This window comes from Pogoniulus pusillus, chromosome Z (assembly GCF_015220805.1).
Source record: "Pogoniulus pusillus isolate bPogPus1 chromosome Z, bPogPus1.pri, whole genome shotgun sequence".
In the NCBI taxonomy this organism is placed as follows: domain Eukaryota; kingdom Metazoa; phylum Chordata; class Aves; order Piciformes; family Lybiidae; genus Pogoniulus; species Pogoniulus pusillus.
The window spans coordinates 70,183,463-70,210,385 of NC_087309.1; the positions used below are offsets into that span (position 1 = coordinate 70,183,463).

A 26,923-nucleotide genomic window follows, 5' to 3' on the forward strand; every position below is an offset into this window, starting at 1 on the left:
GGGCTTGGAGGAAGTGGTCTTTAAAAACTGGCCAACTTTGTTGGGCTCCTTTACCCTCCAGAGCCTTAGCCCATGGGATTTCTGTAAGCATGTCTCTGAAGAATACAGAGTAGCTCTGCAGAAGTCCAGGGTTGCAATTCTACTTGTTGCTCTGATTCTACCTTTTGGAATACTAAACTCCACCATGTCGTGATCACTGTCCCCAAGGCTGTTCCCAACCTTAATGTCCTCAACCAGTCCCTCTTTATTAGTTAATACAAGGTCCAGCAGTGCACCTCTCCTTGTTGGCTCCTCCACTACCTGCATCAAGAAGTTATCATTGATACCCTGCAAGAGCCTTTGTGGACTGCCTGTGCCTGGCTCTGTGATCTTCCCAACAAATATCAGGGTGATTGAAGTCACCTATGAGCACCAAGGAGTTAGCTCTAGAGACTACTTCCAGTTGTCTGTAGAAAGCCTCATCAACATCTGCCTCTTGGTTTGGTGGTCTATAGTAGACCCCTACAACAATTTAATCTCCTTTCCCACATCCCTTAATTCTTACCCACAAGTTTTCAAACTGTTCTGTCCCTGCCTTGGACAGAACTCAGCACATTTCAGTTGCTCTTGCACATAGAGGGCAACTCCCCCACCTTGTCTTGCTGCACTGTCCCTCCTGAGCAGGACACAGCAATCCATGCAACATTCCAGTCGTGGGAGCTGTCACACCATGTTTCAGTGATGCCAATTACATCATAGTCATTCAGCCTAACACAGATCTCCATCTCCTCCTGCTTATTCCCCATGCTCTGTGCATTGGCGTAGAAGCATTTCAGGGAGGGAGTTAGTCCATTAGCTTCCACTCTTGCTATCTCACCATTCCCAGCCCCTTCCATGGCCCCCAACCTAGCAGTAAGTTCTGCATGTGCTGATTCCTCACTGCTTGATGCCCATGGTCCACCTCTGCAAGATTTAGAGTTCTTGTGTGTCCCCAGTGTGCTGCAGGGTTAACAGGTTGAAGGCTCCTGTTAGCTTCCCTCACTGACATGCATTATCTTGCCTCTTCTCCAGCACACAACTCATTGTTACCTACCTCCCCCAAGCCACCAGTGGAGCTGCCAGTGGAGCTACCACATGGCCTCACTATTGTCTCAGGCTTGCTTGTAGTAAGCCTGGCTTCCACCCTCCCCCTCTTCCAACCTAAAGCATGATTAATGATCCCAGCCAACCCCTGCGATATAAACCTCCTTCCACTTGGAGGTGCACCCCATCTGCCAACAGCAGACCTGGTGTCAAGTTGGGGGGATCCATGTTCAAAGAAGCCAAAATCCTGTTGGAGGCACCAGTCTTGAAGCCAAGCGTTGAGCATGTGAGCCCTCCTCGCTCTCTCTGGGTTGGTCCCTTTAACAGCGAGGATAGAAGAGAATATTACCTGGGCTCTCAGTGCCAAAAAAAACCAACCCAAAACACCTCAGATTTATCAAATTGAAGGAATTCTGACTCTAAAGCACAGGAACACCAAAGCTACTAACTCCTGAATTATCTGAAGGACTTGAGATCCCCACATCCAAAAGCTGGGCTTCTGTCTGACGGAAAAAAAAAAGGAGAAGAATGATGAGCACTTGGTAGCTCTTGACCTTTGTACTGCCAACAACTGCTCAAGGCCAGGGCACCCTGGGAACACACACCCTGATGCTTTGAGCATATGGGTGTCACTGAATGAAGCCTATGAGAGAAAAAACGCGAGCAGGTGGTATGGGTTACCTTCGGCTTGCTAAACTTGGTATCCCATAACGAGAGAAAAAAAAACAGGTGATCAATTTATTAACAGTCAGGGGATTATTAGTTAATTTACTGCATGGCAATGGATCTTCCTTTCACGTGATAGAATTTATTATATGCCACTTGAACTGTGCTGAAAAGTTACTTCATGACCATCTTCCACTGAAAATCTATGACAAAAGTATTTTCCCCCCCTTTTCACTCCCAAAGAAACAGCAAATGACCAGAACATAAAGGTTAAGTGCCTTTCCACACCTTTTTATTTATTTATTTATTATTGAGAAAAAGATTAAGAAGTCCCAAATGTTTGTAACATGGATTACTTAGAAACCATCAGAGAACAGATAACCAGGTCACTTCCCGTATGGGGACAGGATGTTTTGGGGCAGTTCAGGCCAGAGAAGTGCAGGGACCAGGCAGACCTTATAGCAGTCTTTCAGTATGTGAAGGCAGCCTACAAGAAAGCTGGGAAAGGACTTTTTATATTGGTTTGTAGTGGTAGGATGATAAGAGCATGGATTGAAGCCTGAGAAAGGTAGATTCAGATGAGGTATTAGAAAGAAATTCTTTACAGTGAGGATGGTGAGACACTGGAACAGGTTGCCAAGGGAGGTCAAGGATGCCCATTCCCTAGTGGTGTTCAAGGTCAGGCTGGACAAGGCTTTGAGCAATCTGGTCTAGTGGAAGGTGACTCTTGCCCATGTCAGGGAGGCAGGAACTAGATGATTTTTAGGGTCTCTTCCAACTCTTCTATGAATGTATTAATGGGAAAATGTTAACAGTTAATACACTGGGACTTTTTTTTTTTTTTTTTTTTTTTTTTTTTTTTTTGAGAATACAGTTTCTGTGTTATCTGCATTTTCAGCTTCTACTTGCATAAATAGCTGTTTGTATTGTACCAGTGTTCCCACCTACAAAGCCTTTAATCAACACCTGATGGGCCCCATCCTCTTTAACATCTTCATAGATGACCTGGATGAGGGCATGGAGTCAGTCATCAGCAAGTTTGCAGATGACACTAAGCTGGGGGCAGATGTGATTGAGTTGGAGGGCAGAAGGGCTCTGCAGTGGGACCTTGACCGCCTGGACAGATGGGCAGAGTCCAATGGGATGGGGTTCAATAGCTCCAAGTGCAGGGTGCTGCACTTTGGCCACAACAACCCCATGCAGAGATACAGGCTGGGGACGGAGTGGCTGGAGAGCAGCCAAACAGAGAGGGATCTGGGGGTACTGATTGATACCTGCCTGAACATGAGCCAGCAGTGTGCCCAGGTGGCCAAGAGAGCCAGTGGCATCCTGGCCTGCATCAGGAATGGTGTGGTCAGCAGAAGCAGGGAGGTCATTCTGCCCCTGTACTCTGCACTGGTTAGACCTCACCTTGAGTCCTGTGTTCACTTCTGGGCCCCCCAGTTTAGGAGGGACATTGAGATGCTTGAGTGTGTCCAGAGAAGGGCGACGAGGCTGGTGAGAGGCCTTGAGCACAGCCCTACGAGGAGAGGCTGAGGGAGCTGGGATTGTTTAGCCTGGAGAAGAGGAGGCTCAGGGGTGACCTTATTGCTGCCTACAACTACCTGAGGGGAGGTTGTGGCCAGGAGGAGGTTGCTCTCTTCTCTCAGGTGGCCAGCACCAGAACAAGAGGACACAGTCTCAGGCTGTGCCAGGGGAAATTTAGGCTTGAGGTGAGGAGAAAGTTCTTCACTGAGAGAGTCATTGGACACTGGAATGGGCTGCCTGGGGAGGTGGTGGAGTCGCCGTCCCTGGGGCTGTTCAAGGCAAGGTTGGATGTGGCACTTGGTGCCATGGTCTAGCCTTGAGCTCTGTGGTAAAGGGTTGGACTTGATGATCTGTGAGGTCTCTTCCAACCCTGATGATACTGTGATACTGTGATCCCTGTAGATAATTCTCATGCAACTCATTCTGCTAATTAAACTAAATTAATCTTTGTATATATAGTTTTGGGGGTGGGTTTTGGGGAAAATAAAATAATTATTTTTGTATAAAAATTCCCAACTCGGCCACACATTAATTCCTGCCTCCACAACATAGTGTGCTGACACCACAGGTCTCCCAGCCACGGTATTAGTGATGGATGCAAGCACAGCCATTCCAACCCCTGAGACTTGGGGTAGAAATGATCCCATATTATGGCGCTGCAGAGATCAACTGCCAACAAAACTGTGATTAAATTATACGGTAAGGACCTGGGGAGAAAAACAGTAAAAACCAAATCACCGTTTAACATTCCTGAAATCTAGCAGCACTTCTGTCATGGACATAATAAAGTCTGCTTCTGAGGCACAATTTAAGCCTCAGATCTAATAAATATTCTAAAGATAAAAAGGAAGCTCCTTTAAAATGCATGAAAGCTTAGTTCAATCTGACATCTCTGACTTTGCACTGAAGTGGTCTGGGAGTATTCATAAAGTTGCCTGCAGGTGGGTGGCAATTAAGAATCCATAGATTACCCCTTTTAGGTCACACCTGGTGATTCACTAGCAAATGCTCCTGGTTAGCTGTCAGATTTACTTAAAGTAGTAACAGTATAAATGTACCCACTGGACACAGATGTGGACTGGGACAGGAGTGGACACATGGGACTGCATAAGTGAACAAACTGAACATCCACCAGTTCTGACTCCTCCTTTCAATGCAGTCAATAAGGTTGTTAAATTGCTCAGGGTGGTTTCACAGTCAATGTGTGCAAAGGGATAACCCTCCTGGGGGAGTGGTCTTGACCCGTTCCTAGGGGTGGGTCTGAACACTACCAGGTGTGGTGGTTAGCTCACTCCCAGTTCCTAAGATCCATAAAAAGCAGGGGGACTTCCTGTTTTCTCTCTCTCCCTGCCTCCCTGCTCACCACTAATCACCATCCTGTATTTCCTGCTGCTCTGTGTTTTACCACGTGGCCATCACCCACAAAGTGGACAAACTGCCATCAAATCTGGTTGTATTTACATATTTTGTATCTTGTTTTCCCTTCCCTATTCCTTTGTAACTTCCCTACCTCATTTACCTTTTATTTATTGTTAAACTTTTCTTCTTTTAACTTCCAAATCACAGTGAGATTATTTATTTGAGTCTGCTTAACTTTTCCTCTCTCTACCTCTATTTCCTTTTCTTTGGGAAATAAGGGGGACAAGGGAAGGGCACCCTATAAATTGTTATTGGTTCTATCAACTATATTTGAGTCTCTGGGAAAATTACATTACAACCGAGACAATCTGTTTCCACCCTGTGGCTTCCCTTTTCCATCTACCATATGACGTGTAGTGAGGCTCTCTATGTATGTTACACTCAGGTAACAGCATAGACACATATCGGAGAAGAATATGAAGGGCTCCTTCTGCAGTCTTTCAGGAACAGTATCAGCAAAGCAAGGATTTGAAGGTGGCGAGTAACATTATGAGACACACAACAGACTCAGTTTCAAATTTTGGAAGGACAGATAGGGAATGGAAAAAAAATAATTAGAACTATGTAAAGAACTGTGGTTTGAAACAGTTTTTCCATGCACTCAAGGAATAAACAACAACAAAAGTGGATCAGAAAGGAAATACTTCCAGTGGTGGGCTGCAGTTCTTTATTTCTGATTCATACATATATAGATGTATACAACGATATTAGATATTCCTGTATTGCTTTATCTATGATTTGAGTCAGCATAGGTCTTTTAACAACAAAAAAACAAACTTTGTAACTATTAATTTATAATAGATCTGAGCACTTTGATACACAGTAGAAAAAAAAATGTGTATAAAAGATCATACTTGTGCAATTATATGTACTATATTCCTCTTTCAACGAACTACAAATTTAATAGTGTTGATGCATTGTTAGTATAATATAGGATTGCCATATCATAACATTAAAAAACATAGCAAAATATATATTAATAAGCAAATCAATCACACTATCTTGCAATCATTTTTGCACCATAACATTGATGCCCCATTTGTTTTAATGTGACAGTTGGCTTAAACAAATTCCTTCTGTCTTAGGCTGCAACTGCTAGTTCACCCACATTTATCACATTAATCCGTGTTTAGCTTTGCAGTTTATTAATTCCACACAAAGCCTTTAGAATTAAAAGCACATCAGAGCAAGCATCCACCATTAAGACCACAAATCTCTTATATCCCACTTGGGTCTCAAAGAATGCATAAAGATTTCTGCTGAGCTTCTCTTCCATGGTGAACTTCTCTTTTAGCAAACACTTCTCTCGACGTAAGTAATTTGTCTCATTCTAGGTATCTTGAACTACAGATCTACAGAAAATGTAACCTCATGCTAGTAAATGCTTTGAATAGTTTAGATCTAGGTAAAGCTTAATTAGGATCTATAAATTAATACAAATATTTACCTGTACATAAAACATTATCCCCAATATACTAAGTGACAGCACTTTTATAAGGCAGACACAAGCCAAGATTCAAATATCTGAGAAAAAGTGGAAACTACCAGATCCTAACTCAGGATAAAGTTACAGAGCAGAAACAATGGCCAGCAGGATTAGGTCCTTCCTCTGTAAAAATTGACAGGAACTGACAGAAAGATGCAATGCAGCAGGCTAGCTAACATGACAGAGATGTGATGCCCCATCTGTCTGTACAGAGCCAGGACTGCAGGAGTGCAGATATTTCAGTCCTGATGACAGCAGATAAGAAACCATTTGGCCATTACTCGCCTTTCTGACTACGTAGTCAGCCTTCAATACAGTAGCTGAACAACTGCACACACAATGATAGATGCTTGCTCCCTTGTCTGCAGGCTACCTTGTAAACAAGATGCAAATTGACAGAGAGAGAATTGTGCAAAACAGAGAATAAAAGTAACAGTCTTAGAAATGAAGAACAAAATAGAATTTTCACTCTCAGTTTAGATGCTACTGAAATTTCAAGGCTGACACTGCTTAAACTTTATTTCCCAGGAAAACTTTTGCTTGTCTTCTCTTTCATCAATAATTCTGGACTGGAAGCAGGACCGGAGCTAGCACAAACATAAAAAGAAGGTGCAAATTATCTTGAATTGTTATGCCTAAAGACTTATCCACAGACAACGCAGAGAATCCACAGATGTAGTTCTAGGACTTATGAAAATCTCACCAGTGTAGGAATATTATTTCAGAGAGTGCACAACACAGTTACTTCCGTTAGGTCCTAACTTCAATTAGAACATCCCAAATGGTAGGTGACTCAGCAGGCTTGGAATGTGCATGTGTATTTTCATTAGAGGGAAGTGAAAGCACTAATTATATTATTGACTTTTATATTTTTAAAGCAGACAAATAGAATTTACTTGACCATTAATTTGCACTCTCTTGCAAAAGGGCAGTCTGAGAGACCAAATTTATCTTCCACTGAGCATGAGGACTTAGCATAGTGTCACTTGTGCCAGCACACAGGACAGCAACAAACACATTTTTACTGTCATGTTCTATGACATACATAATAAACTGCATTGCAAAGCCTCTCTTTTAATAAACACATTAGACACTCTTCAAATATATTTTGAAATCCATTCCTAACAAATTAGTGTGATGCCCAACTGAAGATTTACACGTTTAACCTTCAAAATTAGCTGTTTGGTTTTTTTTTTTTTTCATATTCATAGCAGTAATAACCTTCATAATTGGTGCTAGGATTACATCTGAAAACTCATAACTTAAGTTTTGGAAAAACAGATTTAGGAAACACACACAAAAAAATAATCTACAAGGGTTTTAGAACATACAACAATCACTTATAGGATTTGCTGCTCCTATAAAAACCATCCCCCAAAATAATGAATTATTAAATTTTATATATAGTAATTTGATAAATTATTAACATTAAATTCATTTAAGTTACTTATTTGTCCACTAGGAAGGCTATTCAATGGCTATTAGTTTGGAGGGTTTTTTTTCAGTGCTTCTGCCTCTTCTGTGACTGAATAAAAGAAGTCATTAGGGTTAAATGGAAAGACTTTCCAGACAGCAAGAAACATAAATTCAAGAACGTCTTGCCTCATTTCCAGAATTACTTTTAAACAATAAAGTTGCTGCTGCTCCCTGACATAACCAAGCTTACATTCACTGTAATGATAACTGTTCTCTTCATCAATACATAAACATTAATATGCTGAAGACAAAAATGAAACAAAAACCCACATCCTCATTGAGTTGTTCACGTTAGCAAAATGGTATCCTTTTAAACAGGAACTGCACACACAGAGAAATCAGTGCTAGATTATATGGCTTTCTTGATGAAAACTCTGTTTCTGAAAACACCACAAACAGTCAGTCCTATAATTCTGCTGTTTCCACAGCAACAGGATTGTCCCTTTTGGCCTTTCTGAATTGATGAATCAAATGGAAAAAAATCATAAACCAAATAAAATTAACCACAATTGCCTGTTCTACTCCATGATCATGGGTGTCTGAGTGATGAAAATTCAAGCAGATCCTCTTCTTCAAATGCCTGGCAGCAGTGCTTTTCATTTCAGGGTCATATCAATGCTGTATTTTATAGGAAAAACACCACAAAAAAAACCCACAAACAAACAAACAAAAAAGAAAAAGAAAAACAAATCAGTGCTATGAAGTACACAGCTAATAATTTCCCCGGTCCTAGTCTACTACAAACTCTTAAGCATCCCCGTGTACTTAAATGTATTGGTGCCAAATAATTTACACACATCCTACATCCTATCTACTATACATGGAAAATATACACCTTAGTAAGATCTGGATCTGTTACCATCATCTTGAAATTAATAGCTACATTTCCAGCAATTCCAGTCTGAAATAGACACCAGATGTGGAATGATCCTCTGCTGGAATGACACCACGGTGTCACAACGTATAGATGCCCCTAAAGATGTTCCTGAGAGCACTGTCTTACTATTTGGTGCACAGCACATGTCATCAAATACTTCAGACAGATTCTCTAGAATAAGAATTACCACTATAAATATTGCATCAAAATACAGTTTATCGTTACAGAGTGCAAAACTATTTAAAGCACCCTCAACATTCTTTCACTTTATTCCATTATTGCATTATTCCATAATGCATTTTTTTTTTGACTCATGAGGAAATGTAAAAAGCTGAACAAGACAGATCACAGGAGAGCACAACAACAGACAAAAACCTTCAGAATAGACATAAAAAAGTAGAAGAAAACTAAGAGCTGGGCAGACTCCAGAGAGTTTTTAGCAAACTCAGTGTAAAACTGCTGTTATTGCAGAGACATTTACATGGGAAATTCTATTTCCTGAAGAAATGCCACTAGAAATCAGTGATATGGCCACAGGAAAGTTCTTTCCACTTTTGAAGAAAAATCTGTGTTTCTGCAGAGAAAATAATTAGCAGGATTTAGCATTATTTTGGCCTCAACTGTATGTATTTAAGCTAAACGTAAATTCTGTTCTCATATTGCTTTTTGCTGTCCAGCTTCTCTTTCGGGAAAAAACAGGGAAACTGTTCAAACCACAATAAGGTCAAAATGGTAAATAAATAATGTGGGTTTTTTAGTTTTCTGTTCTTGAACTTTAAAAAAAAAATGGTTCTCATATTTATTAATTACAACAGTGTCTGAGAAACAACAAAAAAAGGCAGATTTCACATCAGCTTTTTTATGCATTGCATATGATGCAGTGATAGTTCACTACGGTACAGTTTTATTTTTAGAAAAAGTGAAAAGAAAAGCTCAATTTTATTAATCTTCTTGCTATCTGCACTTGCAATTATTTACTTGCTTATTAATACTCATACTATTGATGGAATCTTTCACTGAGGGGTCAGATATACTGTACCATTTCCTGAGCAGTATTTTAGTGTGAGACTCCACTGTATTTCTGGATATCAGTCAAATAGATAGGGACCTGGATCACCCAAGGCTCCCTGTCACTCTAGAGGTACATGCTAGCCAGGAATATATGCACTGTTTCAAGCACTAGTCCTCCTGACACACAAAAAGAGCAGGGTAGGGTTTTCCAATCACACACTTCAGCCATGGTATCAGACAGAAACAAACTTTGCATGTCAGAGGACTGTCATATTCCCATTTCCATGGTCCCTCTTCAAGTTTGAAATTAAGAGACATGAAGATACTGGAGATTTAATAGCTACGAAAGAAGCTGAGAAGCACAAAAAGCAAAGAGAAGTAAACCACCAAGAGAACTACCCAGAAATCTGGAAATTACAAGGGAATGGCAAGTTGAGAATAGTGCATAGGACCACCCTCACTTTGACCAAGTTGTATTCCTTCTGTCCGACCTTCCCATGGCTTAATGTGGTTATCACCAGGCTAAAAATTCTGTCTCTGCTTGGAAATGGTTGAGGACACTTCAAATACATCTGCAATGCAAATATAATAAATCCTAACTTCAGTGCTTGTTTCTGCTTGCATATGTTGAAATAAGGTCTGGAAAATAACTGTAAAAGCATTTAAGTCTCCAAAAAGCTTTATGGAGTCTACCCAGTCTCAGTTCCTAGCAGCATGACTGTAGAATAATGTTAAAAATATAATGACAGTATTAGGCATAAATTCTTACTCCTGCTCCACTGAAGTAATTTCTGGATCATTGGAGAGGCAGCTAGTTCTGGGTACAAGGAAAAAGAGGTAGTAGTAAACATTTATTCTGTGTTTGTTTCTTCCTATTATATATGATATCAAATTTGGGGGATGTAATAACTAACTGCAGCGAGCATCTACAGACGGCATGGACAGACAAATATTAATGACAGGAACGCAGTGATATTAGTGCTTGCAACACAAATCAGTCTGAGTAATAACAACTTTAAGCTATTTCTTTATGTTAGGTAAGGGAAATGCACTACAGCGACTTCATACATCCAACAGCAACAATAATCAGTGACGTCTCACAGGGATATTTAGTTCCCCTTTCACTTCCTACGCTGCAGACTTCACTCTTCTACTGAAATGAGATTAGTAACAAGAAAGCAGTTTCCTTCCATGGATTTTCACTGTCATATACCATGGTACTTTTGAAAATGTTTAAACAGAAGTAGAGAGAAACTGCATTTTGAGGGTGGACTTTATTGAGTGTAAAAAAGAAATTTGAAAAGACAACTACCTCCTACAAGCTGACATAAAGGCTAAATGGTCAAAAATGCCTAATGAACCATTTTAATGGAGTAAAAAAGTTGTTTCAGTCCTCCCCGTGATAGTGCAAGGTTATGATTGTTCCTTATTGAAATCCAACAATACAAAAGCAGGTGGCTTACAGTGAGAGGGGAAGTCAATTCACAAATGCGGCAACTTACACAGTAATTGAGCTGATTACTATAGCAAACAGTGTACTACTGCATTCCAACAATTCCTGTGAAACACAAATACAATGCCAGCATTCAGCTGAAAGCTATCTTACTTAGCTGCTTCTGAAGCTTCCCTCAGCTCTTCATCCAGTCTGCATTAGTAAAAGTTATTGATACAAAGAAACAAAGAAGCAAGCAGAACATAAGAGATAAGCAGAGCAACGGCAGAGCAAAGAACAAATATAGTACATGCTTCTAAAATAAGCACTCAGTATTATGCATGGACCCTAAAGCTCTTCAGTTACGTATGATACCACTTATCCTTGTGCTCAACCCACCTTTAATTCGCAGCTCCTTATTTAGCTCATTTTGAGGCAGAAACATAAAAGCAGCAGGGGTCTGAGGCATGCCCAGTGGACAGAGCTGAAAGCTTTATCAGGTAGTATTAAACTAGCTGCAGCCTAGGCCAAGTCAAGGACATTTATGGTTCAGTAAGTTTTATTTGCAATGGAGGCTGATCTCAACAGCTCGAAGGGAAAAGTAAGATTCCACATCATTGCAAGTCCTTTCCCATTCAGCTGTTGAGGTCGCCTGAAGGTGAAAGGCTGTCGCACAGATTCACTCCATTATGAGCAGCAGTGTAGGCTAGAAAGCAAGTTTTACCTCATTCTTCTTTTAATGCACTTCTCTTCATCATACCTTACAAGATAAGAGTGGGTGAAGGAAAAGAAAAGATGTCCAAGTTCATATGAGACAAGAGGAACACAGCATCCCACTTCAATAAAAAGTACTGAGCAGCTACAAATGCTGGAATAAACGTAGTTACTTTCTATAGGTGGGATTCCTCATTCCCAGAGGCAGTATTTCTGTTCTTGCCAGTGGAACAATTACGAAACCAAAAGCTGAATTTCATTTGATTTTGCTACAAGAATCTATTGCAACAGAAGGGGAAGCTATCAGCTTCTCTGTGTGACGTGGAAATAACCACTTACAGTGCCTTGAATGCACATACCCATTAAATCTTCGTATCACATCTTGAAAATGCATGCCACCAATGGGCATACCTGTTGTCTTTTGATTTTTTTCCCTCAGCAAAATCATGATCCTGCAACTTACTGCTGGAGACATGAAGTAGCACATTCCCTGAAATTTCTTAAGCTCTAATACATAAAGTTTCTTTGGTACTGGGTCCTGTTATCATTTCACCTTTGGTTTGGGAGGTTAATGGACTTGCAAAACAGTTTTCAGTCTACAGGGAAGAAAAGATGTGTGAAACACTGATATATGTACTGCTACAGACAGTCTAACAGTAAAACACAGCAAGAAAGCAGAGACACGATCAGGTTAAGGTCTGTACCAAAGGGAAATAACCATAAGATATGAAAATATTTATTGGAATTGAAAGAAGAACAGAAGGAAGGAGTAAGGGATGGATGGAGGATCCAAATATCTTAGGGATGTTAAAACATTCTGGACACCTCTTTATCAGGTAACCAATGCCCTCTGTGCTCCACATTCCTAGCATCATTCCTTCTAAGAAGCTACAGCAGCAAATAAATTGGAGCAAAAGTCACTATGATCCCTGATTTCATGATTGTAATTTACTATTTTTAGTAAGTGCCACTGCAAGAACTAAGTTTCCCACTTGCTCCCTGGAATTACACAAGTAACTAACACCACCAGCTTGATGAAGACAATTATGCTGCTTTCACAACTACTATAAGGAAGGTCTGAAAGTCCCTGCATGGGTTGAAGAGATCTATGACAGCTCCAAAGAAGTGTTCTTCATACCTAATCACTGACGAATCATCAAAATACTTTCTAGAAGAGAATGTTCACCTGTTGAAAACAGTCTTTGATAAAAAAGAACAATATTCTTTAAAAATGATTCCTCAACAGCCTATCTTTTTAATAATGATCTGCATCAAAACCATGGTGAATTTCAAAGGTTTTCAGTCTTGGTATATAATATTTATTTGCTGTTCCCAGGTGTGGAAAAAAAAGCAGGTGACAAGAGCAATTCTAATCAGCTTTCTACAGTTTGCAATAGACATACTTTCTTTAGAAATAATTGCATTCAGAAAACCTTTACACGTAAGAAGTAAGGACTCTGACACTGGCTTTCAGAAACTCTGGGTTAAACCATGAAAATGAGCAAGGCAAGGAATGGTGAAACAGTAGAATTTCAGTGGTTATTTACTGAACAGGCCATCTTTGCGTTATTGTTTCAGTAGAAAGTTCTGTATGACTAAAACTGAAGAATACTTAAACAGTAATACAAATTACAGAAAAACATCACATAGGTGATACCTGTGAAAAGATTCCCCCCCCCCCCCCTCCTTATTTTCTTTCTTTCTGGGTTGCAACCAGTGAGTGCATCCAAATTATAGTCACAAAGCTGATGAAGGGACATTGAGCCTTCATTCTCTCAAATTTTTTCTTCATTTTACCAGCAGTAACACTTGGTCCAGTATAAAGCCTTACTCTTTCTATAAAAAATGGTTGCATTAGGAGCATGTATTTATTCTGGTTTGTGTTTCTATTTTACAGTGTTTTTCTGCTCCTGAGTTTGACAGTGGAATTTTTGTCTAACACATAAGCATTTACAACAGTATCGGGAAGTGGCTTTTCTTACATACTCTGAAACACTGTTACTAGTTTGTGGAAACAGTGTCCAATAGAACAAATGCACGCTTACTGCACATCACTTACTTGACTATATTGTCTGGTATGTGCACATATTCCATTGGAATCATCTCACGAAGCTCTGCCAATGTGTTGACATACTGTATTTTACTGCTGAACTTAGAGCTAAAACAAAGAAGCAACATGGTGATTTACTTTCCTCCCAAAATCTGTTACACTAGATTAAAAAAAAAAAAACCAAACAAACAAACAAAGAGAAGACATGTATGCAGTAAATAAACATTATGGTATTCATACTTCTATTACAGAATTCAGCTAATCACGAGCTAAGCAATGCCAATAGTTTTACAGTTCAAAGGAGATTGCCTCGGTTCTAATTTAAATCCCCAGAGACTCAAAATATATATTTAATAGAACCAATTACCAATTTATAGAGTGTCCTTCCCTCTTCCCCATTCTTTCCCAAAAGAAAGTAATTAGATGTAGAGAGAGAAAAGGTAAGGTAAGCTCACCCAAATAAATAATCTCACTCTGATTTGGAAGAAGAAAAGAATCATAGAATCATAGAATCATAGAATCAACCAGGTTGGAAGAGACCTCCCAGATCATCGAGTCCAACCTATCACCCAGCCCTAGCCAGTCAACTAGACCATGGCACTGAGTGCCTCATCAAGTCTTTTCTTGAAGACCCCCAGGGACGGTGCCTCCACCACCTCCCTGGGCAGCCCATTCCAATGCCAATCACTCTCTCTGTGAAGAACTTCTTCCTAACATCCAGCCTATACCTACCCTGGCACAACTTGAGACTGTGTCCCCTTGTTTTATTGCTGGTTACCTGGGAGAAGAGGCCAACCCCCACCTGGCTACAATGCCCCTTCAGGTAGTTGTAGACAGTAATAAGATCAGCCCTGAGCCTCCTCTTCTCCAGGCTAAACACCCCCAGCTCCCTCAACCTCTCCTCATAGGATTTGTGTTCCAGGCCCCTCACCAGCTTCGTTGCCCTTCTCTGGACATGTTCCAGTACCTCAACATCTTTCTTGAATTGAGGGGCCCAGAACTGGACACAGTACTCAAGGTGTGGCCTGACCAGTGCTGAGTACAGGGGGAAGAATAACCTCCCTTGTCCTACTGGCCACACTGTTCCTGATGCAGGCCAGGATGCCATTGGCTCTCTTGGCCACCTGGGCACACTGCTGGCTCATCTTCAGCTTACTATCTATCAGTACCCCCAGGTCCCTTTCCTCCTGGCTGCTCTCCAGCCACTCAGTCCCCAGCCTGTAGCGCTGCTTGGGGTTGTTGTGGCCAAAGTGCAGAACCTTGCACTTGGCCTTGTTAGGTCTCATCCCATTGGCCTCTGCCCACCCATCCAGCCTGTCCAGGTCCCTCTGCAGGGCTCTCCTACCTTCCACAGATCAACACCTGCTCCTAGCTTGGTGTCATCTGCAAACTTACTGATGCTGGACTCAATGCCCTCGTCCAGATCATCAATAAAGATATTGAACAGGACTGGGCCCAGCACTGATCCTTGGGGAACACCACTCGTGACTGGGTGCCAACTGGATGTGGCACCATTCACCACCACTCTCTGAGCTCTGCCATCCAGCCAGTTCTTGATCCAGCACAGAGTGAATCTGTCCAAACCATGATCTGCCAGCTTGGCTAGGAGCTTCTTGTGGCAGACAGTGTCAAAGGCTTTGCTGAAGTCCAAGTAGACTACATCCACAGCCTTCCCCACATTCACCAGGTGGGTAACCTGATCATAAAAGGAGATCAGGTTGGTGAGGCAGGACCTGCCCTTCCTAAACCCATGCTGGCTGGGCCTGATCCCTTGGCTATCCTGTAGGTGCTTTGTGATGGCACCCAAGATGACCTGTTCCATGACCTTGCCTGGCACTGAGGTCAGGCTCACAGGTCTGTAGTTTTCTGGCTCCTCCTTACAACCCTTCTTGTGTATGGGAATCACATTGGCCAGCTCATGAGAAACCTATCCTTCTCAGTCGGCTCATAAACTTAGCTCTGCTTGTATTTAGGTTGTCTTTTAACATCAGTAACAGTGACGAATGAGTGTTTGCCATAAACGTTCTTAAATGTAGGCCAGGAAAAGCTTACTTTTCCCATTTACTGCTGATTCAGGCATACAACCAGACAACATGAAGCATCTGAAATTAGTTCTGAGCAGAAGGCTGCTGTGCCTCCTCTTGCTGATAAGGTGAAGTGAGACAACTGAAATGAGGAACATGTGAAGGTACCCTGAGTAGAGCTTTAAGCTCACTCATTTTAGTTTGGTTTTGTACCAGGTTAGCATCACTAGGTACACACACTAAAGCAGGTCAGTGGCCACATTTTAAGGTGCATGAATCACTTGCAACTGTCCAGTGGAAGCCATGATAACATACACAAAATTCTTGACATGTTATCCAGAATGTTAAACAACCTGTATCATCTGAGCTGCCAGCTAAAGGACCTTGGAAAGCTGCAAGACACTCAGAAGCTCCTAGAGACTGCGGCAAGGAGTGAAAAGAAAAAAGTCTTGCAAGGGTTACTTTTTCCAATTTAGGACTCTGAGTACAATAATTACACCATGGGGACTGATTTCTAACTAATTGTTTCATGTGGGAGACTGCATATAGGTATCCCGAATACATGACCAAAATAAGAAGTCCTTTTTTCTCTCAGAATTCAGGGGAGGTGTGCTGCCAGACATAAAATTTCCTATTACTTGAAAGCGACAAATTTCTTTTGAAGATAACTGTTGTATTAGAAAATCGATTTCTTACCTAACATAGCCAAGATGATCATCTGGTCCATGAAGACCAAACCCCACCTAGGATCTATCTTTGCAACCACTATCCTACATAATCAGACAAGTATTTAGTGCTTGTCAGTCAAGGTGAGTCCCAGACTTTACTGAATGATCTTGTCAAATTTTGAATCTACTCTAGCACATCCTCAGTGACTAGACTGTCCTTTGCCCTGTTGTCTCAGTTTCTTGATTCCTAATGTCTAGTACTTCATCTCATGTGAAACAGAATTAAAATTACCACAGTATCACAGTATCACCAAGGTTGGAAGAGACCTCACAGATCATCAAGTCCAACCCTTTACCACAGAGCTCAAGGCTAGACCATGGCACCAAGTGCCATGTCCAATCTTGCCTTGAACAGCTCCAGGGATGGCGACTCCACCACCTCCCCGGGCAGCCCATTCCAGTGTCCAATGACTCTCTCAGTGAAGAACTTTCTCCTCACCTCCAGCCTAAATTTCCCCTGGCACAGCCTGAGGCTGTGTCCTCTCGTCTCATTCTGGCGCTGGCCACCTGAGAGAAGAGAGCAACCTCCTCCTGGCCACAACCACCCCTCAGGTAGCTGCAGACAGCAATAAGGTCACCTCTGAGCCTCCTCTTCTCCAGGCTAAACAATCCCAGCTCCCTCAGCCTCTCCTCGTAGGGCTTGTGCTCAAGGCCTCTCACCAGCCTCGTCGCCCTTCTCTGGACACGCTCAAGCATCTCAATGTCCTTCCTAAACTGGGGGGCCCAGAACTGAACACAGTACTCAAGGTGTGGTCTAACCAGTGCAGAGTACAGGGGCAGAATGACCTCCCTGCTCCTGCTGACCACACCATTCCTGATGCAGGCCAGGATGCCACTGGCTCTCCTGGCCACCTGGGCACACTGCTGGCTCATGTTCAGGTGGGTATCAATCAGCACCCCCAGATCCCTCTCTGTCTGGCTGCTCTCCAGCCACTGCGACCCCAGCCTGTATCCCTGCATGGGGTTGTTGTGGCCAAAGTGCAGCACCCAGCACTTGGAGCTGTTGAACACCCTTGGTTAACTATCTGAATGAAATCTCTGCTTGCCTTGGGACCAATTAATTTCTTACTCTGGAATCCACACCATGCTTGCCAGTGGTTTAGTGAACAGCTCAGGGCTAGCAAACTAAGCTACAATCATTGACCTTCAATCTAATAAAGTTTCTATCTCCTTACATGGATTATAACTGAACAAAGTCTTTATTTCTATGACTTTCAGAGTTTTTTACTCAGCTTTCTCATAGTGCTCTTCCATCTTGGGTGAGGGTTCAAATATCTTACATCATCTTCCACATAAGTCACACTGGCCATTTGTCCTGGCCAACTGTTTCCAGCTCACATTTGCACTCCACTTTTAGGCATTAGTTTTAACTGGTCTCTGTCATGTCAAGTTCTGTACTGCTAATTTGCTTTGCCAAATTATTTAGAGCAAACTTTTTCTCCTTTTTGGCAATGCAAAACCTCTAGTCACTTCTACTTGATATGATCTTCTGAATGAATGACTAATGAATTGAAACAGATGTGGCATAATTGATTTTCTTAAAAAAAAAAAAAAAATCACTGCCTACCTAGTCCTCTGGGGGGAAAACAGGATGCCAACAGAAGTATCTCAGACACCAAATGAAGTTCAGTGAGTTCTCATCATAATTCTAAGTAGACTTTCCCTGTTACTTGAGTATTTCTGTCACTTTCTTCTTGGTTATTAAAGATACATCTGAAAGAATCAGCTCTGTCGTGACGCTCTGCCTGTCACACTTTGTGCTTCTCCATCCTACTGTCATCCTGTCAAGACAGCATCCTCAACAGACCTCTCTGCCAGTCTGCTCTCCCTGATCTCAAGATTTCAACTGAATATTTACCCATCTTCTTCAACAACTCATGTGGTCCTCAGGGTCTGTAATATTACTTTGTTTATTCTTTGTACTGATCAGAGAATTATTTCTGGTGGCATTAAACCTTCTTTTTTTAAATTGGAACTTCTGTGCATTGCAGCAGCTGAGGACAGCAGCCCTCTTCCATAAGCAGCAATGATTTTATTTAAACATGGAATTGTAGCTTTATCTTGTTTTGTAGCCAGGATTTTTTTAATGAGGTAATTATCATTATATGTAGACCCCTTTTTTACATGCCTTTTAGCTGGGCACTGAATTTGGCACAGAGAGGCTTATGTCTTGTCTGTGATGTCCACGACTAGACACTCATATAAATCACAGAGTCTTTTCCACTCACTTTAGGAAAGTCAGCTTCAACTCAAAATCCCAAGGAGAACCATAAAAGCAGTACTCTTCAATCAAAGATTAAGAGTTATGTTGATTTAGGCTGATTCTGTATCCTCAGGGACACAGAAAATCACTGGTATTCACTACATACCTTATGAAAGGTCGTGTCACAGCCAGAATTGTCCTGATAAACCATGACGGATGAACAATTATGAATGATTTCAAATTCTTCCGCAATCTAAGTAGAAAAGAAATGGTTTCACACAAAGCCAAAAAACCCACAAAACATATAGAAAGACCATACACAGTGAATGCTGTCATACAGGAAAGTAACAGAAATGGACAATGCTTAAAATAGTGGTTGTGGATCACAAAGGAAACCACTACTCACCGGTGATCAATCATCTGGTAACATTTTTTCAGCCAGCCTAGTCCAGGCATTCTCCTTCTTGGTGTTGCCCCATTCAAGTAGACAATCATATAGTCTTCAGCTACCATCAGCTCTAAGGTACTGATTACATAGCTGATAAAAGTACAGAAGTTAGTACATACTTTGCATTATCCACCCAAGCTCAAACTAAGTCAGTCTACTAAGAATAAATCAAGGCAGACTACTTAATTTATTACAAGACATTGTTTTTTTTCCCTTTAAACAAAAGCAAACACTTAGCACTGGTGTGCTAGTTTGAAGCAAGCTAGAATGTTTTGGTGAGAAGAACTAGATTACAGGCTGTGAAAGGAAAATAATGGTGATGTCTACTTCCCTCAGAGTCTCGCTGAGGAGTTTGGGAAGGAGAAACGAAAACATTAGAAAACACTTTTGCCATTTTCTCTCACTCTGGCTCTGGCTGCTGACTGAGCAACATCTTACTCCCTAACCTCACCTTTCATTTCGCAAAACCCACTTTGCTTCTTAACCTCTTGGCCAAACCTCTATTCTTCCTTGGGACTGGGGTAAGGTTGAGAGGGGTAGGGGGAAGGTGCAGGGGTGGTTGAGAGCCCCACCTGGGGACTCAGGTTTCTGGGAGTTGTGCTTCTGTATTACCTTTTACCTTGTGTATTTCTGTCTATAACTGTATATACTGTAAATAGCTGCTTGTATATTGTGCTAGCTGTAAATAAATAGCTTCATTTATATTCCCAGAGCCAGCTGAGTCTAGTCTGGGTGATTTATAAAGTGTGTGTGGGGGGGGGGGGGACGGGGAACACCCAAACCGTCACAACTGGTCAGCATGCTATTTGTAGAAGTGTAAATAGAAAAGTCACAATCTTGTCTCCATCTTCAGAAGTATGTGGTTTTCTTACAATACCATTTTATAGTGAGCTTTTGAATCTTGTTTTTTCTTAAAAGGGCATTAAACCATGAGATTTCTCATCAGGACATATGTAGTTACAGGAAATGCTGAAATTAACTCTTGAGAAACTTCTCTTAATAGTAATCCTCACATTTGTTCAATGCAAAAATATAAGGGTTAGGAGAAGATACCTGTCTGTAATTCTTGTGATACTCACTACTGAATGTGAGTATCAGACTACTGCTACTGAACCTATGACTGCCAACTACAAGCACTTTGACTCACAAGGCTAAATGTGTCCATCAACCTGCCTTCTGATAGGCCAGAGCACTCCACGGCATCACTTCATTTTGTGAGCAAAACACTCCAAACTTTCATTAAATTCCTCATCTCAACAATGACAATTCAGACATAACATGTTTTTTGAGGCCAAACTCACCCTACCTAGAAAAGTACAGTATTTAGTAAAAAAAAAGTACCTTTAAATTCTTTTCCAGAACTCTCTATGTAGATGCTTTGCGCAGCAGTCCCTACAGTTATTTGGGCGTTGCTCATCACAGGAATGTTCAAATTGTTTAAAATGCCCCAAGGCACGACTATGTAAAAGCTGCAGTTAAAAGACTTGCTCTCTGCAAAAGGCAGCTCTGTCCTTGAGCATAATGGCCCCTTTCACAGGTGTACGGGAATGTCTCACAGTCTAACCTGAGCCTTAAGATGCAGTTTCTTTACAAGAACAGACAGAAAGGGAGCTTGTACCAAAGAGCGTCACTATTTTATTCGGGCATAAAGTAGGCAGACACTAACTACCAGTTCCATGCATTTGATAAGCACTGTCTAAATCACTACTCACTCAACGCTTCTCACTGCTCTTTCTTAGTTTGCAGTTGTGCAATCCCTGCTTATTTGCAAAGGCTCCTTTCTAACAATGAAATACTGAAGCCAAGGACTGCATGTACATTCTGATGCAAAAAATTTAATTTAACTAAACATACTGACTACTGGACAGGTTATAAAACTGGCCCTTTGCACAGGACACAACACCTAGCACTCTAAAGGCATGTGGCAAAAGAAACAGGCAGAAAAATGTGTAGAAGTGCATCTCAAAACACTACAAACTTTTCAGTTACAGAAGCAGAGACAGTCTGAAAAAATATCTGTGTTTGCCTCGGTGCAAATGGAATTGTGAATATTATGAAAAATCAGTTATAGTAAGAACAATCATGCATACTTCTCATCAGGACTAAGAGGAGTATTACAACAAAAAGCTCTCTTGCAATCTTAGCAAACTGGTAGTTTCTTATAATTTGGCAGTAATGGTTATTTATTTATTATTGGAAGAAATTGACAGAATTTTTCTCAATGCCTGGAAAAAAAAAATCACCTGTTCTGAAAGAAAAAAGGTGCTGGGTTTGATTTTCAAAGTGTAGTTTTTCAACCTTTTAAAAAACCCTTCTAATTTCTAGGTTGCATGAGGCAGCCATAAATGAAACAGCAGAATTTTCAGTGTGGTTCTTCATCATCTAGAAGAAGTTCTGTGGAAGATGCTGTCTCAAGAGTTTTGGCTCAAGCTCAGCTCTTCAAAATCAGTTTGATGAGTTTAGTCAAGGTAACAAATAGGAAAAAGGTAACTGCAAATGTGATGAGAATTCAGAAGGCAAAGTAACTGCAAAACTCTGGAACAACTGACGATGGTGGTTAATCAAAAGTAGGGGTGGCTGAAAGTGCATGACCATCTATTAGAAAATTAAGTTACAAAAATGAGAAGAGATTTATTGATTTGCATGTGTCTCCAGACCCCTACATAATTCAATATTAAACAATTCACAAATATTTCAATGTATCAGTCACTGTAGGCTGCCTCAATCCTTTTACTTCAATGCAGTTAATAGGCCTAAAACTGAAAGAAAAGACTTTCCTTTTTCTGGTTGTCTTACAGAGGACCAACAGTCCACAAGCCTTAAAATAAGTGTGATGGTTTGGGCTTTTGGAATTGCCCCAGCTAACTCAGACTGGGAATATAAATGAAGCTATTTATTTTACAGCAGCAAATATACAGGCAGCTATTTACAATATATACAGTTATATATAGAAATATACAAAGGATAAACAATACAGAAGCACAACTCCCCTCCCAGAAACCTGAGTCCCCAGGAGGGGCTATCAAACCACCCCGACACCTCCCCCGGCCCTCTCAACCTTACCCCAGTTCTCAGGAAGAAGAGAGGTGCAGCCAAGAGGTTAGGGAGCAAGGTTAGTGGGAGCAAGGTTAATGAGATGTGACTAGGTCTGAAGGCAAAGGCAGAATGAAAAGACAAAATGGAGAATGTTTTACTTCTTCTTCCCAGAGTTCTCAGCGTGACTGTGAGCGAAGAGACACAACTGTTTTCATTTCACTGCCTGTTATCTAGTTCTTTTTCCAAAACATCCCAGCTTGCTTCAAACTAGCACAATAAGCTGAAGGTTCACAGCCAGTCTGAATTTTAACTTATACTGCTACTGCAGAGAAGATATGACTCATAAAAATCAACTTCAGCAACATCTTCAAGGGATGTGAAAAGTCTCTTAAGGCCTGAAAAGGCCTTCTTTGAAAAGTCTGCTAGAAACAAAGAACTTCAAAACTCATTTTTCACAAACAGGCACAATGATGAAGGCAGGCACTGACTGTCACCATGTGCACCTTCAAGGACTGGAGTTTTAAGGAGCCTGGGTCTGTGCTCTTGGTGTCTTGTAAGATGGAAATTACTCTGTTGTCTTTTTAAATTACTTGCTAGGTTTTAGCACAGAAAACGGTGGAATGACTGATTTTTTGAAAAGCTGTAATTGAAAGTAGCTGAAGGCATTTCAGAGGAGTGCTGCATTCACAACTTTCAGCTGCTGAACCAAGCTGCTATTAGAAGTAAATTTCCTGTGAGAAATGTGGGTTCATGTGGCCAAGTATGTGTCCTGACCAACTGGCCTCTGCCACTTATAACTGAATCAGAAGGAGCTGGAGTAAACAAAACTACCTAGAGCTGTTTGTGTCAGCAATTGTCATTTATCTGCTGTAATAAAAGGGTTGTGTGACTCCTAAGAACAACCACAGCATATATTAAAAGTATGATATACAATGCTGCATTGTGCTAATATATAACTCACAATGAACAACAAAAACCTGTGCAGTGACCCAGCTAATTGTTCTCAGCAAAAGTGCTGGAAATCACTAGTGAAAGAGTGCAATGACAGTAGACCCAAGAAACTCAAGATATAGCATTCCTTGATGTTTAGGGAGATACTATAGTCAGATTTGGTCCTGACAAATATATTTTAACTTGGGAGGATGACTAAGTAAAAAATACCAAAGTAATACCTCTCTGAAAAGTTTATCTAAAACTGTTGTTTTCCTTGTCATTCAGATCACTCCCTAACGACCAAAATTACCTCTTAATTAATGACAGACTATTGCTCACTACATATAATTATGAACACTAACTTAAAAGGATATCACATTGCTCATGAATAACTCACAGGAAAAGATTTTCCATGACATAGTTGTAATCAGTTCGACTGCTGTCTGGCAAGAAGCATGCTGCAAACACAATGATAGCATTCAGACCATCACCATAGTATCCTGTGGGAAAAAAACAAAAAGGCATTTTTATCTTTGTAAAATGCTCTTAAGAAGATAAATTGAAAAAAGAAACCTCCCAAGTCCTGGAACAGAGCTACTGTGGCTACTGCCAAAGAAGACTGAAAATGTACAAACTACCTTCTCAAGTGATAATGAAGAAGTTTACTTATGCTGAATTCCTGAAAATCTTCATACAACTAACAGTGAATCTTTAGTAGACACTGGCAAAAAGAGCTTGCAAGTAATACAATCTTATCTGAACTCCTGGTTCATAATATCTCTATGATCTTATGCTGAATGCTTATCTTGGACTGAGAAATAAGGGGCTAAAGAAAATAGTCTTTGCAGCTCCAGTGGCCACAAGAGATTAAAACTACGACTGCACCCCACTACACCTTAGAAGCTCCTGAAGATCAGTTAAATCCCTTGCTGCAAGTTTCACATAAAATACTTCTTTACCCTGGACACTTCAGTTATCTAATATTGGCACTCTCTGGGCAGCACCACTGCCTACCAACAGCCATCCTGGAATCTGGGACAGTTGCCTGTTAGAATCATAGAATGGTTTAGGTTGGAAGGGACCTCAAAGATCATCCAGTTCCAACCCTCTGCTATAGGCAGGGACATCTCCCCCTAGAACAGGTTGCTCAAGCCCTCATCCAACCTGTCTTTGAACACCTCCAGAGAGAGAGCATCTATAACCTCCCTGGGCAACCTGTTTCATTGTCTCACCACCCTCACCATAAAGAACTTCTTCCTAACATCTAGTTTAAATTTCCCCTCTTCCAGTTTAAATCCATTACCTCTCATCCTGTCATTACAAGACCTTGCAAATAGTCCCTCCCCAGCCTTCCTGTAGGTTCCTTTCAGATACTGGAAGGGTACTATAAGATCTCCTCAAAGCCTTCTCCAGGCTGAAGAGCCCCAACTCTGATAGCCTGTCTTCACAGTAGAGTTGCGCCAAACCTCTGAGCATCTTTGTGGCTCTCCTCTGGACTCACTCCAACAGTTCAACATCCTTCCCATATTGGAGACTCCAGAACTGCATGCAGTACTCCAGGTTTGGTTTCACATGAGCAGACTAAAGTGGGAGAATCACCTCTCTTGCCCTGCTGGCCACCCTTCTCTTGATGCAGTCCAGCACACGGTTGCTATCTGGGCTGCATGTGCACACTGCTGGCTCACGTTAAGCTTTTCATCAATCCAGACCCCCAGGTCCTTTTCCTCAGGCCTGCTCTACAGCCATTCACCACCCAGCCTGTATTTGTGCTTGGGATTGTGCCAGCTCAGGTGCAGAACCTTACACTTTGCCCTGTTGAATTTCATGAGGTTGGCCTGGACCCATCTCTCCAGCCTGTCCAGGTCCCTCTGGATGGATCCATTCCCTCTAGCAAGTCAACTGTGCCACACAGCTTGGTGTCATCTGCAAACTTGCTGAAGGTGCACTCAGTTCCTCTGTCCATATCACTGACAAAGATGGAAAACACCAATGGTCCCAGCCTGATGCCTAAGGGACGTCACTTGTCACTGGTCTCCAGGTGGACATTGTGCCATTGATCACCACTATCTGCATGTAACCATCCAGCCAATTGCTTATCCAGCAGTCCTCTACCCATCGAGTCTATGTTTTTCCAGCTTGGTGAACAAGATATCATGTGGGACAGAGTCAAATGCCTTACTCAGCTCCAGGTAGATCACTGAATCACGGAATCAAGCAGGTTGGAAGAGACCTCCAAGATCATCCAGTCTAACCTATCACCCAGTCCAGTCCAATCAACTAGACCATGGCACTAAGTGCCTCATCCAGTTCATTCTTGAGCACCTCCAGGGATGGTGACTTTACCATCTCCCTGGGCAGCCCATTCCAATGTCAAATGACTCTCTCTGGGAAGAACTTCCTCCTAACATCCAGCCTAGACCTCCCCTGGCACAACTTGAGACTGTGTTCCCTTGTTCTATTGCTGGTTACCTGGGAGACTGACCTCCACCTGGCTACAGCCATCTGATTGATCTCAACACTATCCCAGTCATAAGAACATGCACAAAGGTGCTCTCTGTTTAGAAGACAGAAAGCTGTTCCCTAAAGGAGAGAAAAATACAATTGCTTCCCAAGTTACAAAGGGAGCAAAAGAAAGGTCTCTGAGGGAAAAAGGCACACATTAGAAAAATTCTCCTGCCTTGTTTCAAATGGAGGCTTGGCAAAGCAAACTGCTGAAGGCTTATGTTGGACTTCTTCCTTTCTGGGTTTGATTTGGTAGATTCAACTAAACAGAATGCACTGGATAAGATGATTATACATAATTTTGATGTTAACACCCACACTGAGTTTGCTAGCTAGCCTAGACCTTAGCCAAGGAATAACCATCTGGACACTGCAGCCCAGCATGTATCCACTGTTTTCTCCAGTCCCACAGTGCAGTGTTACCTTAATCTCCAACCTGTTGACAGACACGGATAGGCAAAAAACTCAGGATTAGGGTTTACCAAAGGCAATGTGCATAAAACTACTTAAAACTATGTGATGTGGCACAGTATGTTATAGCTGCAGCTCAAGTCAGGAGCCAGTAAGCATTGATGGCATATCTATAGATACAAGTGATTGACTTTGGTGTCCCAGTGAAGATGTCATGGTCAATTAAAAGAGTAGCATTGTGTTCTGTAACAAAGATGCATACAGGGAAGGGAAAGAAATTTAAGTGCTGTTTTCAGCACCTCCACCTTTTAAGTGGTTGACATAAAGGAATATATCAGTCTTCTCAAAAGAAACAAGAACAACTCTGTTTCCCTCACTCATCACCTAATACTACTCTCTGTTATGTTTCCATCTTCACAACAGACTCACACACTTTCAAAGAGACAACTCTCATTTCATCTATCCCATCCTAGCTCAGGGGTGTTCTTAACCTTTCTGCTTTATAAAGCAGTGCCATAAAGCAGTCTGTCTAGCCAGCCTAGCAGTGCAAAAGCACATTGTAGCAGGTGTGTCCATCAAATGACACAGCACAGTTCAGAGTTAGAGCAGAATGATTATGTGCAGATGCCACCTAACATCATGCAGAAGAAAAATCCACAGATAAATCTAAGCCACTTTTTCTTAACATGTTTTGGAGACAAGGAGTGCTCACCCAAGGGAAAAGTGTTTTTTACTTCATTGCTAGAAGACAGGAAAAGCCATTTGCCCAAATCCTCAGTCATCTTATGCAAAACAACAAATCTCTCAGAAATTTCTCCACCAACATAAGTCGAAGGCAATACCACACCTAAATTGACAAATCCATTTTTTTCCTGTCTTGGTTCTAGTTTAAATTTCCCAGAGACTCAAAAATATAGC

The 26,923-nt window shown here is 41.4% G+C and overlaps 1 protein-coding gene across 2 annotated transcripts in view; it reads right to left on the minus strand.

The window, feature by feature from the left end:
* Positions 1–5,318: 5,318 nt before the first annotated feature.
* PRUNE2 (prune homolog 2 with BCH domain) overlaps positions 5,319–26,923 on the minus strand; it is a 191,897-nt gene continuing 170,292 nt past the window's right edge. Inside the window, exons 13-20 of one of the 2 annotated variants that reach the window (XM_064140915.1) lie at positions 23,490–23,592; positions 19,082–19,213; positions 18,842–18,928; positions 13,730–13,828; positions 11,681–11,716; positions 11,131–11,169; positions 10,294–10,341; positions 5,319–8,254 (exon numbers count right to left, since the gene is read on the minus strand). In XM_064140915.1, coding sequence (XP_063996985.1) covers positions 8,233–8,254; positions 10,294–10,341; positions 11,131–11,169; positions 11,681–11,716; positions 13,730–13,828; positions 18,842–18,928; positions 19,082–19,213; positions 23,490–23,592 — 566 coding nt within the window. In that variant the 3' untranslated portion in view covers positions 5,319–8,232. The remainder of the gene's footprint in view (positions 8,255–10,293; positions 10,342–11,130; positions 11,170–11,680; positions 11,717–13,729; positions 13,829–18,841; positions 18,929–19,081; positions 19,214–23,489; positions 23,593–26,923) is intronic. The other variant, XM_064140916.1, reaches the window with a different exon arrangement.